Genomic DNA, 12,232 nt, shown 5'->3' with positions numbered 1-12,232 from the left:
ATGTGGCTTTAACATGACATATGAAGCTCTGCAATCTTTCCAAAATTTCATTTCTGATATTGAGGCAATGATAGTTTTCTGCTCTTGAGCTTCAGGCCTTCAATTTACAAAGCATCCATAGAATTCATTTTAAATTACCATTGACCCATCTTAACACTGTAAACACATGCAGGCTGTAATCAAAGTTTCCCATTATTGATTTCATCTCCTACTTGCCCAGGATGAATATATTGTAAATTCAACCTACTTTTTGGTTTACTATGTCCCTCAGCAGGTGGAGGTGAAGTTGCAAACAGATGCATTCATCTTTGTAGGTGTTGACAAAATACTCAATCTTGAGATCAAACCGTGGACGTTTATGCATGATGTCAATTATTGCTTGGGCCAAAGCAAATCTTTCCTCTGGATCCAAAGCATGTTGGTAAACTTCAAAGTAAACATCTAGAACCTGAAGAGATATGCAGAAGGAGATTTAGAAATGTTTATTCACCTAAATATTCATTTTTTGTTGGGGAGAGATTTCTGAACACAGAATTTGTCGCCTGTATCAAACCAAGAGTGACTTGGTATGGCATCTTGTTTCTGGCACAGGATATTACTGGATGCTTCATCATGATGCTCAAGAACAGAACAAAGAATAAAATGGCCACAGGAGAAATTTCTTCCAAATCTTGCATAGTTAACCCTATTTTTTCACTTTTTTTATTCTATACATTTTTCCTTTTAAAAAGTAACAAGACAATGTACTTACTACTTTAAAAATACCTACTTCTTTCCATGTCTAATCCATTCTCTGTTTCTTTTCTAGCACACACGCTGGTGTCATATCTTTGAAAAATTACATTTCCCCCAACCTGAAACTTGCAGACTCATCCGAGACTCTGTTATCTCATCTGGCAATGACTGTCACAGTTACTTAACATTTTTCTGGAGAAACTCCAAATTGATTGAAGATGTAATTAAAGATGTACAAAGGCACATGCCCTCTTCAGGCTCCTCTACCAAGAATAACTGTAAAGTTTTATTCAAATAAAAAATTTTATTACACATACCCACAGCTTAGGACAGAAAAAGAAATGTGCCAAGCATGACAGCATGTGAACTCCTGCAATGACATCATAGTACTTTTTGGTCAGATGGCAATCAGGGGATTGAAAATATGAATGTCCAGTGCTCTTGCTTCTGGACAAATAAGTCATGTCAATATGAAATTATCTAGATCTGGCTATTTTGCATTGACACGCAAGTAGAAAAGCATCCACGTTGCTTTCCATACTGAGATCAGAAGACTGTAGAAAAGGAAGATGCAGAAGGGCTTAAGAGTTAATTCAGTAGCTGAGAATTCAGATTTCAACAGTCAAATTCTCTGATTTAGACCTGCCTGACCTGAACTGTTCTGGAGGAAGCTAAGACAGTGCTTGAGCAACAGGCCATTAGCAAGTTTTATATTGGCTAAGCTAAGCTGTCTCAGCTGCTGGACAAAGTGCTATTGCTTCCTCTTTCAGAAAGAACTCTGTCCCAGCTGGAAAGAAAGCTAGCGAGACCCACTGCCATTTCATTTCAGCTCAGAGCAAAAGACCTCCAGCATCAGCACATCTGTACATTTAATCCTGCCTAGAGAGTTGGGTTGTGAGAGCAGTTCCTGAATATACCCTTTGATGGTTTTGGAAGAGAATTAGTGTACTGTTGCTGTAGAGGTTTCGTTCTTCTCTAATGGGAGTTTTTCTTCCAAAGAGAAAGCAAGTTTCCTTATACGGAAGGCCCATGACAAAAATACAAAGTAGATTCACAGAGGCAGCATGATCATACAGAAATGGAAAGCAAAGTCTATTGGGATGAAAGCAGAAACTTAGTGAACTAGGCAATGAGATAGTATTTTATATAGCTCTGTAACACAAAGCCCCTCTATGAAAATGGGAGAGTGACCTTAGGAGATTTCCTAAACTACATACAACTATTTTAGTTTAAAAGGTTTTCTATTTAAAGCCTCTTCAATGGTGCACAGGAGATTCCCTAACACCCTCTAGCATTCCTATTTTGAGAGCTGCCCTGGGTTACTCCAGGACTGAGAACAAAACATTTCAAGTGTGTGAAGGTGACCTCAATTGGTGCCATTTCCCTCTGCTTCTGAAGTGCACTATCTGCTTCTTTCCACTTCCTGACACTCACAGCATTGTCCTTGGGACTAGTGAGTCCCATAGACAGAAACACGCTTCCAAGCTCCTCTGGGTCCCTCCCTCTGAAATTGCCTACTCTTTCTTTAAAGACTGAAGTCTTTGGGTAGAAACGCTGTATACTTTCATGTCCTATGGCAAAATACAGACACATGACTAGATTCAGAGAGGGGAAGGGGAAAGCCCGCAGGATACACAGCAGCTCTTGTGAATGGCAAAGCTATGAATCACTTAATACACATTTTTAGTGTTGGTTTGTTTGTTGGTTTTACCAAATACTAAATCACGGCATTTTTTGCTCAATAGATTAACTAAGAAAGAAGAAATAAATTTATAATATATATATATGTAAAATCATATATATGGGTTTTATTAATAAACGGATTTTTATGCTGTAACATACAAAATATCTCTCTGGTTCCCTCTGACAAAGAGTAATCCAAACGATGGGCCTAGCCAGCTGCAGATCGAGTCTCTCCTCCCTGGGTTTCACAAAGATGCAATGATTACAGTTCTAATGACAGCCATAAAAAGTTTCCTGCACCACCCCCAGAAAGCAGGAACAGCCAGAAGCACAGAAAAAATGTGCTTCTTGGACTTCCTGGTGGCCGAGGCTCCTCAGGGCTGTACCTGATTCTTCCTAGTCTGCATTTGCTCCATTCCCTGGCACGCGAGGAGGAACACAACATGCTCTGCAGTTTTCCTCTGGAGATGGCTTTGTCCTTTCCAATTATCCTTCCCAATTATCCAGTGGTGGGTGACTCTCCCTAAGGCCTTGCAGAAGTGCTTCCAGCCCCCGGCACAGCAGCTACAGAGGCTGCTGTCTGACAACAAGAGCATTTCTGCTCTCTTGCTGCAAAAGTCATTACATGTGGTTCTTTAGACCCAACTCACAGCACCCAGCAGCTCCAAGCCCCTGCGCCCAGCCCAGCAGCAGGTTCCCAATGCATGTGAAACCCATACCACCACCCACGGATGCTGGCTCTGGCATCCGCGTGTATACACAATAGGAAATGCTGTTGAAAGAGAACCTTACACAACCTGAAGTGAACTGACTGCAAATCACCATTTTCAGATCAAGAGAAGCTTCTGTACCTGGCATTTTTTTTCCAAGAAAGCAGTTTCACAGGTCCAGAGGTCAAGCAGCACAGCACATCGATCCACAGAGGCGTGTGCCCAGCCAAGAATGTTGCTGTTTCTGAATTGCTCACAAGTTACATTGCCTACAACAACAACAACAACAAAAAAAAAGGAGAAAACCATCAGATGCCAATATCAGAAGGATTTCCATATGCCTAGAGTCCCACGGCTTGTGGTAATTCTTTTTATTTATAGCACAGGGTTGTGTTTTTTTCTTGCCAGGGAACCCCAGGCCAGAAAAAGATTTCAAGTCCCATAAGCTTTGGAGGGTCCCAGACTATTCTGCAAGGCAAAGAACATGCACACCAGGCATTTGGTTTAAACATATCTCTTACATCATCTTTTAACAAATATTCTTTGAGATAAAGGGCAATGGCTGGAGTTCAAAAGAACCACATCAAGAGATAAAGCTGGAGAAAGCACAAGAAAACTAGGGGAGAAAAGTGAAGAGAAGCTTAATTTTTCACCGCATCAAGTCATGTTGGGATTGTGTTCACCTCCTCACCATTGTTCTCAGATCAAAAAAAAAGCAGCACGGATTACTCAAAGACAACTTTTACAAAGAGACATAGCACAGCAGAGTGCAGACCCAGTGGAGAGCTTTCTTATCAGATGGCTTGCTATTAGAAAAGTCAGTCTTCATAATTTAAAAATTACTGCAAAGGAAAGAAAATATCACTACGAATGTTTCTACAATAGCAGCCCATGAGAAATCCTTAAAGAAATCATCTTTTGGTTTCTTGGTTGTGATACTATCTAAATTAGAGCTAATTTTGACAATAAATGATAAATCAATTAGAGTGAATCTGAAATGCTTAGAGCTGCAGAGTTAAAAATCAGCCATGGGGTAAATAGAAGAGGCTTCAACAACTACTCTTCAGGTCCAGACTTTAAGAGTCTTACTTTTCAAAAACTGAACAAGGGAGTCATTTGAAGTCCGTGATCACCGAAGAAGTCAGAATTAAAAGCATTTGTGTCCGTGGCACACAGAAAGACACCATAACGAGAAGGACCATAAGGAGCTAGGTCAGGTTGTACATATCGGTCCTCAAGTGTGCTGTGTGAGGGTGATAATGAAGTGACATATAAACACAGGAACTGCTATACCAGCCTACCAGGCTACCCTACCTCATTCAGTAGGCTGCCTCCTGTCATGACAGAATCACAGAATGGTTGAGGTTGAAAGGGACCTCTAGAGGTCATCCAGTACCTTGCTACCAAACAGGGTCACCTAGAGTGGCTTGCCCAGTACTATGTCCAGTCAAGTTTTGAATATCTCCACAGATGAAGATTCCACAACCTCTCTGGGCAGCCTGTGCCAGTGTTTGATCACCCTCAGAGTAAAAATGGGGTTTCTTGTGTTCAGATGGAATTTCATGTGTTTCAGTTTGTACCCATTGCCTCAGTGGGGACTGCTGAGAAGAGTATGGCTCCCTCTTCATTCCCTCCCAACAGGTATTTATATACACTGATTAGATCCTTCCTGAGCCTTCTCCAGGTAGAGCAGTCCCAGCTCTCTCAGCTTCTCCTCATATGAAAGCTGCTCCAGGAAAAGGTCCACAATGAGGACCTTCAGGTGACTTCAAAGGAGTTCCTAGCAGACATTTAGGCATTCATAGGTTTGTAAAGGCTTTTTTAGTCATCTTAATGCTCAGCTCTGCCCTGCATTCTCTATCAGAACATTCAATTTTAGGGAAGCATACTAAAACATCAAAAACATTATTCTATGAATACAGAAAGTAATTCCAGTGATTTAAGAGATATTTTGTGCCATTCCCTGAATATCATACTTGTTTGTGGCATTTATTCACTGTTTTCATAGAATCATGGGCCCTCCCCCCATACTCTCTACAATTAAAAGCTTCTTCCTCCTCACTATTCTAGAAGTATAGCTGCTCTTTGTAGAAATCTGTAATACAGTCTTTCTCAACTCAGTTCCTACTATTAAAAAAAAAAAGCAGCAGGAAAAAAGGAAGTCTGAAACATCAAGTATTTTGCAGCTTCTTATTTACAACTGAGAAAAGTTTACAAGTGGTGGGAGGTAGATTTAGTTCTGCAGAAAATCAATCCAATGCATTAATTCAAAGACATTCAGAAACAATTAACATTTTTCTTTTCTGACTCTCTCTCTCTCTGCCTTGAAGATGTGCTTGCTCATTGTATTACTTAACTATATCTGTAAATGTCCCTTCTGTGTTATTTTCCCCTACAGGATAACTATGGTGTCTATGACCCTGAATAGGTGCAAAACTGTGACATTAACAACATGTGACAAGCAATTCCACATGCTCAGTTAGGTCTTTGTAACACATTCATCACTTAGCTAACTAGGAGGATAAAGAAAAGTTCCAAAAATCCAGTTAGAACTTGGTCTTGCAGAAGTACAGCAATGATTCAAGAAGTCATAGGATCAGCCTACTTTGAAAACAGGAAACCAAATTATCACAGGTGTTTTGGACCTGTAGACAGCTTACTTTTATCTTTCTCAATGTACTGGCTGGCCACAAGCAGCAGCTGGTTCTCAAGCTCTTTCAGGTCCTCTAAAGCCACATCATATATTATGTAAGCCCCTCGCTGGTCCTGTGTGTGAATGTATCCATCTTCACTAGTGTGAAAGTCGTCATGGTTTTCTACCTCTGCAAACTCCATGAACTGAGCACTGTGGACCTGTGCCGTGAAAAGAGAGACAGAGATATGAGCAGTCAGCTCTGCAAGGACTGCAATTCTTTATAATCAACATATCTAAGGGTAGACCTGGCCTAGGAGCATGGTATTTTTGTCAGTAGCAAAGAACAGTAAAATCAAATATTGCCAAAGTATTATTTTTCACAGGTAACACCTACACTGTGGCTTCATTTATACTGTCATGGAGTAAGACAAACTGTAAGAAATTTCTATTGTGCCTAGTTTTTCCCTCAGGCATCTAAATCCATAAAAAGCATCAAGAAGGCATCAAAACAAGAAGACTAGCTCTTGAACCAAGTTGGGGGTTTTTTTCCCCTTTTTCTAATTTAGCTCAAATTTGGCAAAAAGTGTCTTAAATTCTGATATACAAATACGAAATCAACATATTTTTTAAAGTCGTCTTGGATAAGTTACACTTGCAAGATTTGGAGACAAGCTCACAAACACAAAGACTTAGTGCTAACTAATTAAAAGGAACGCCCATTGAGTGATGTCCCAGCTTGCTGTGACAGCAGCACTTGTTCAATAGAATAGCTTAAGAATGATCTTACTTTTCTAAAAAACATCAACGTCTTTAAAAGACAATCATCTACTTTGGCAGTGAGTCACTAGTTAGGTTGGTAACACCCCAGGCAAGAATCCAGTACTGCAGTCAGCTGAAGTGGTGTTAGCTTTCAAAATATTCTGTTTCTTGACTAGGAGTGCCACATAGGGAATTACACACATCTATCTCTAGGTGTATAATTACAGAAGTTAATCTCCCAGTGTAAACAAACACTTGGTACAGGGGTATAGCCATAGAAGACTTTAAAAACGGTTCTTGTAAGAAGCTAGCAAACAAATTCAAGCTCCTCGTTTTCCACTCTTTGTTTTTATTATTTCCTGGTATGTAATGCACCTTTGTTCGCACTTCGGTACCAAATAATGATGCACAATGTATTGAGACTTCCTCCTTTCACTAGGTCTCCTAACATTTGCCTTTACAAGATCCCCAATGCTACCCAAACTTTACCTGCTAGCACCTAGATGTCTCAAATTCTATTAAAAGAAAGGATGAAGGAAAAGGTATTTGTTTTAGTCATGGAAATCTTAGTCAAACTTAGATATACTGGGAAGAATAGCTTGCCAGATCAGCTTCACAGATCTGTGCTGGATCAGAATTCATTCTTTACCATAAAGTTAATGAGGCAGCCCTGCAATATGTACACCTAATTTGAATATAATGTTGGATCAGCCTGGTCAGATTCCTTTCCTTTTTTTGATACGGTGTTCTGCACTATCTGTTCTTCCCTTATTCTTATGAACAGACTATTTGTTTCACCGATCCTAGTGATGGGGTGCAGAATTTGCTAAAGGTTAAATCAAAGCCCTTTATAGAAAAATTAAATTCAACTTGATTTAGGTAAATAACTGAGCAAATACTGGGCTGACTTCACCATAGCAGGTAGAAGAGGGGGATTAGTTGTGGTTTTAAACATCCTTATGGAAAACTTTCATTGAAATATCTCCACTTTCAAGCTCTTGAATTTTTTCCTGGTGATTCTGGCTCTGTCCCACTCCTAAAAATCTCAGTCAAGACCACTGTATTCTGCAGAAGGGGCATGTGACTACAAAACTGGAGAGTTCTTACAAAACAAAACCAAAAAGAAATGAAGATTTTCTCCCTGTCGTGTTTGTTTTGGGAACCATATTTTAAAGAGACTACCCAAGCCTTCTAAATACTACTTATGCCTATAAAAAATGTTAATACCCAGTTATATATCTATAGCAACAAATCAAGTAACTGGATATTTATGTGCGATGTTTTTTGCCTGCAGGTTTTGGCTTTCCTCCTCTAGCTCTGCTCAGATTTACTGGGGCTTAACAAATCCCGTTTGGGTTATAAAGCAACAGTTAATGCACCTACATATATTTTATCTACTGTCTTCCAAGCAGAATCTCAACAGGGGACAGAAAATAGTTTTAATTTAATGTCATGCATTGTTTTGCAGGGCCATTGGAACTCATGCTTCTGGTGATCTCCATCCCAAGCAGTCTGCTAGGGAGGGTGCAACACTGCCTCAGAATCTGTTTCAGGCAAATTGTGAGCTGAGCCATCACATGGGCTCACAGGTTACAGTGTGGAGGGATTCATAACACAGGTACATCTCCAATTTTGGGCACAGACTAGATACTAAAAGTATTTTTAAAACAATGCCATATGCTTCAGGTTTATAGCATGCACCAGAGAGTATGTTAGATAGGTCTCAATTAGTTTGTCAGTAAAATGGCTCTATTATTGTTTCAGTTCTTGAGAGACAATCTGTGCAGTATATTAAAAAAACCCCAAAACACATTAGAAACTGTTGTTAAGGAAATACTGTTGCCCCTGCTTCTAAATTTGTTGCCAATTAAACTGTAATAGGATTAGTAAATATTTATCTAACTTTAGCTGAAGTTCAAGCATATATATCCATATCCACGTGTATTCATTAGTCCAGGGGAAAGAGGCCACTGAGAAACAATGTCTCTCTTATTGCTAGGGGATCTCTGAAGTATTTCATAGCTCATCTCCAGATCAGAGAGTACTTTGATGGAAGGTCAGGATTGATCTTTGTATCATTTCTTTTGCAACAGAAAAAAAGGGGATGAAAATAAAGGTATATTATGCAGAGATCAAAAGGAGACTTTGTCACCACGCCTGCTTCTAGGAAAACTGACACCTCCCATCGGAAAACATAAGTTTTTAAATTACTTTTTCTGACTTGAAAATTTGAAGATGGACCACCCAGTTCAACATTTCTTAAGTAGAAAATAACAATTTTCTAGTTCCAAGTAGCGTTTCATTTAGGAATTTTAATTGATTAGACTTTTAAAGGATAAATATGGCCATATTAGAAATAAAACTAAAGATACCTTAAAAATATCATCAATTCCATGTCCTCCCCACACATTTTCTTTTCAAACAGGTTTAGATTTTTTTATGTTTAGGGACATGAAATTTTTTTCTGGTTTTTTTTTTGTTTGTTTGTTTGTTTTATTTTGGGTTTTGGGGGTTTTTTTTTGGAGGGGAGGGCCTGAAGTCTTAATATAAGCAACAAATGGGAGCAGGAAGCCGACTTCCTTTTTGGTTCTAGCCACAATTCTATGAAGTGGCTTGTGTGTTTGGTTCTGTGTTTCTACGGAAAAAACCCCCAACCAAACAAGTTTTCAGTACATGAGAAATAAATGTGAGCTCAAAATGTTGAAAAAAGTCCTATTAAAATATTATCGTGCTTCAGGCTTTCTACATGAGCACTTTGGGATGAGTGTTAGGTAGCAGAGCTGCAAGGAAATTCTACAACTCAAAAGACAAAATACTATATCACATCAAACCACTAATGTCAGCATAATATGTTAATTCTGTTCAGTATATTTTACAAAGAAGTTGGGGAAATGAAAGTTTGATAAACCTTAGGAATTTAATTAGAATTATTATTTTTCCAATCTGTGAAGCTAAGTGTACTAATTATATCACTTCAGCCACATGCCTTCGTCCAAGGTTAAAAAACAATTAAGTCCTAAAGTCTACCTAAATCTGAATAATACATTTTAGAAGTCATTTGGAGTTACTTAAACAAGCATTTCCACAAATTGCAAAATGCCTCAGATTTCTCAGAAACATCTACTCTGTGTGATAATCCCACACTTACGAAGGTCCTAGTTTAAGCACAGCCAGCAGCACCGGTCTAAGTAAATGTTTATCTGGCAGGCGGTATTGACATTACACTTCTACGTGTCTGAAGTTTCTCAGAGGTTTGCTACAGACCGCTGGTAGAGACAGGTATTTAGTCTGTTCAGGTGAGTCGTGGTTCTGAGAAAGAAGCTACACTGAATTCCTCAAATGATTCAGCAATCGATCACAATGTAGCTTGCATGGAAGAGAGAACTGCATTAGGTACTCCTGTTGAAGCACATTTTTTGGAAGACTAAAGGCTAGTTGGTACCTCACCTTGTAGTCAGCTGGTGTGTAGTGGATATACGGCTGTGACCTTAGGCCACCAAACCCACCAGTGCCTCCTTTGGCAGCACTGACCCAGGAGGTGTCTTCTGCACTGGGAATTAGGTGACCAGCCTTGAAGGAGAGGCCAGCAGTACTGATCGTCAAGCTTCTCTCCACAGACCTGAAGTAGTTAAGGATCCCCAGGCATACTCGCTGAAACAAACCCGAGAAAACCACAGTTGCATTTTCAGTTGGATGATAGCCCCCCTCTTAAAAAAATTAACTCTGATCTCTACACCTTTTATGTTGAGTTTTTTTACCTTTAGCTCCCGGAGTCTCAGGTGACGTAAGAAAAGAAGGGACAAGTAGGCTCCTCTCCTCACCACGTGCTCCCTGTGGGGAGTTGCTGTGTCATCTTCTAATCCTAGCAGCTGTAAGGTGCCCACATAACTATACCTTATTCCAGACAGAAAAAATGTAATTACATTTTTGCAACTCAAGGAGATTTCTAAACCTTTCTAAAATAGACAGTTTTGCTGTGTCTGTTGTCTAAGAGAAGGCTGCTGCTGCCTACGGGACTGACTGTCATGGAAACCTGTGGTACGGCATAGTGGAAAAGGATAGCACTACTGCTTCTGTCAGAGAAACAGTAGGTTGATATCATTTTTCTTCCTTCTTTCAGGTTTTATTAAATATACACATATATATATATACATATAAATAATTTTTTACCCTCTTTCATTCTTCTTTCTGAAAGATGCTGAAGGCTTCCCACTGTGAGCCACAGCTGTGTTATCATCCTCAGCAGTTAGTCCCTAGTTCCAACACACAGTTAAAAATTTGCGTGGTGAGTATGCATATGACTCTCATTTGACAATTTTATGCATAGGCTTTATCATGACAAAAGGAAAAAAGGAAAGGAAGTGCCATACTGGATGAAATTCATAATCCAGCCAGCAGTGAAATTATCATGGTATATAACTCCACAATATTTGATTGCTTTCCAATCCTTAGTGTTTTATCCTTACAAAGTCCCTGGGCTGTATGAAAGAGCTATCCTTGCTCCAAAGACAAGGCTGTAGTAAGGGTCAGACCGAGAAACTTTTCCAAAGAAATTCAGAACGTTTGTTTCATCAAAACCTCAACCCAGCTATGGCGAGTGACATGTCTGACCTCCTAGTCCGTCCTTTTTCCTCCTGCCATAAAAGAAAAAATGATTTCTGGACTCCAGCAAATCATAGGATGAGCATGGAGCCAAATCATAGTGTAGTAACAAAGAACTAACATCAGACTAGGCCATAGAAAAGTTTTACTGTGATGTATACACAACACCCCCAACACAAGCAGATATATCAAATGCCCTAGCTAACATTCTGCAAAATTAAATTCAATACTTGTTTGGGTTTTTTTTTTCATCACTCCTTTCCAGCACACCCAGCCCTGTAGTACAAAGAGTAGCAGAAGAGCAGCAAGCAGGAAAACAGCTATACCTGCCTTGCTACTAACTCCATCAAGGCCTTCTCACATGCATCAGGAGTTACTCCACCAACATCCGTGAAATTAAGCTGGCATTAGTACCAGTGTAAATGAGAAGATTGCTATGAGTCACACCATATTTATTAATTGCAGAACATTATGGTCAGTGATTTACTAGGCGTCATCCAATTAATTTCCTCAGACAATCAAGTATACAAGAAAAATTTGTCCTCTTAACCCACTTCTCTGTCCCAATCTATTTTATCACTTCATTTGAACTTGGATGGTATAAGTTGGAATTCTTTTCAGTGAGTTAAGGGTTTTATAGCATTGATTTTGGCATTTATTTTTTTTTATTTATTAGAGTAAATCCTATTAATGTATCTCTACAAATTGGTGCTTGTCAAATTTATCCTGCTCAACATGAGACATCCTAGCAAAATTACTCATAGAAGTGACACAGATAAACTCAGGACTACATTGGCTGTTCTATAAATTTGAAAGTTGACATGAATGTATTGTCTCAAAAAATTCCTTCAAGCCAAACAAATCTTGATGTCAAACTGTCACACAATGGATTCTTTACATAATCCTTGCAATGATAGATTATCTGTTAACTGATTTCTTATCCTTACTAAGCATGATCATCCTCATTCATCCTGTCCTCATTGACTCCAAAGGTCTAATTTCTTAAATTTTAGAAAAACTAGGTCCTTCAATCTCTATTACTTAATATAATGTGAGGTCAAATAGAATTAAAATATATTTTCCTGAATTAACAGCATTAATTGTACAG

At 39.1% G+C, this 12,232-nt stretch overlaps 1 protein-coding gene across 5 annotated transcripts in view; it reads right to left on the bottom strand.

The window, feature by feature from the left end:
• Positions 1-12,232, bottom strand: part of LOC129203961 (uncharacterized) — a 93,161-nt gene that overhangs the window by 63,073 nt on the left and 17,856 nt on the right. For all 5 annotated transcript variants that reach the window (XR_008576222.1, XM_054819051.1, XM_054819053.1 and 2 more), the window contains 6 exons: positions 10,693-10,775; positions 10,281-10,416; positions 9,970-10,173; positions 5,789-5,981; positions 3,270-3,397; positions 248-448 (listed from right to left, as the gene is read on the bottom strand). Coding sequence is in view for 4 of the 5 variants with exons in the window: in XM_054819051.1 (XP_054675026.1) it covers positions 248-448; positions 3,270-3,397; positions 5,789-5,981; positions 9,970-10,173; positions 10,281-10,416; positions 10,693-10,775 (945 nt within the window). In the remaining variant the exon portion in view is untranslated. The remainder of the gene's footprint in view (positions 1-247; positions 449-3,269; positions 3,398-5,788; positions 5,982-9,969; positions 10,174-10,280; positions 10,417-10,692; positions 10,776-12,232) is intronic.

The sequence above is a fragment of the Grus americana genome, chromosome 3 (assembly GCF_028858705.1).
Source record: "Grus americana isolate bGruAme1 chromosome 3, bGruAme1.mat, whole genome shotgun sequence".
Classification (NCBI taxonomy): Eukaryota; Metazoa; Chordata; class Aves; order Gruiformes; family Gruidae; genus Grus; species Grus americana.
This window is presented reverse-complemented; position numbering and strand designations above follow the sequence as displayed.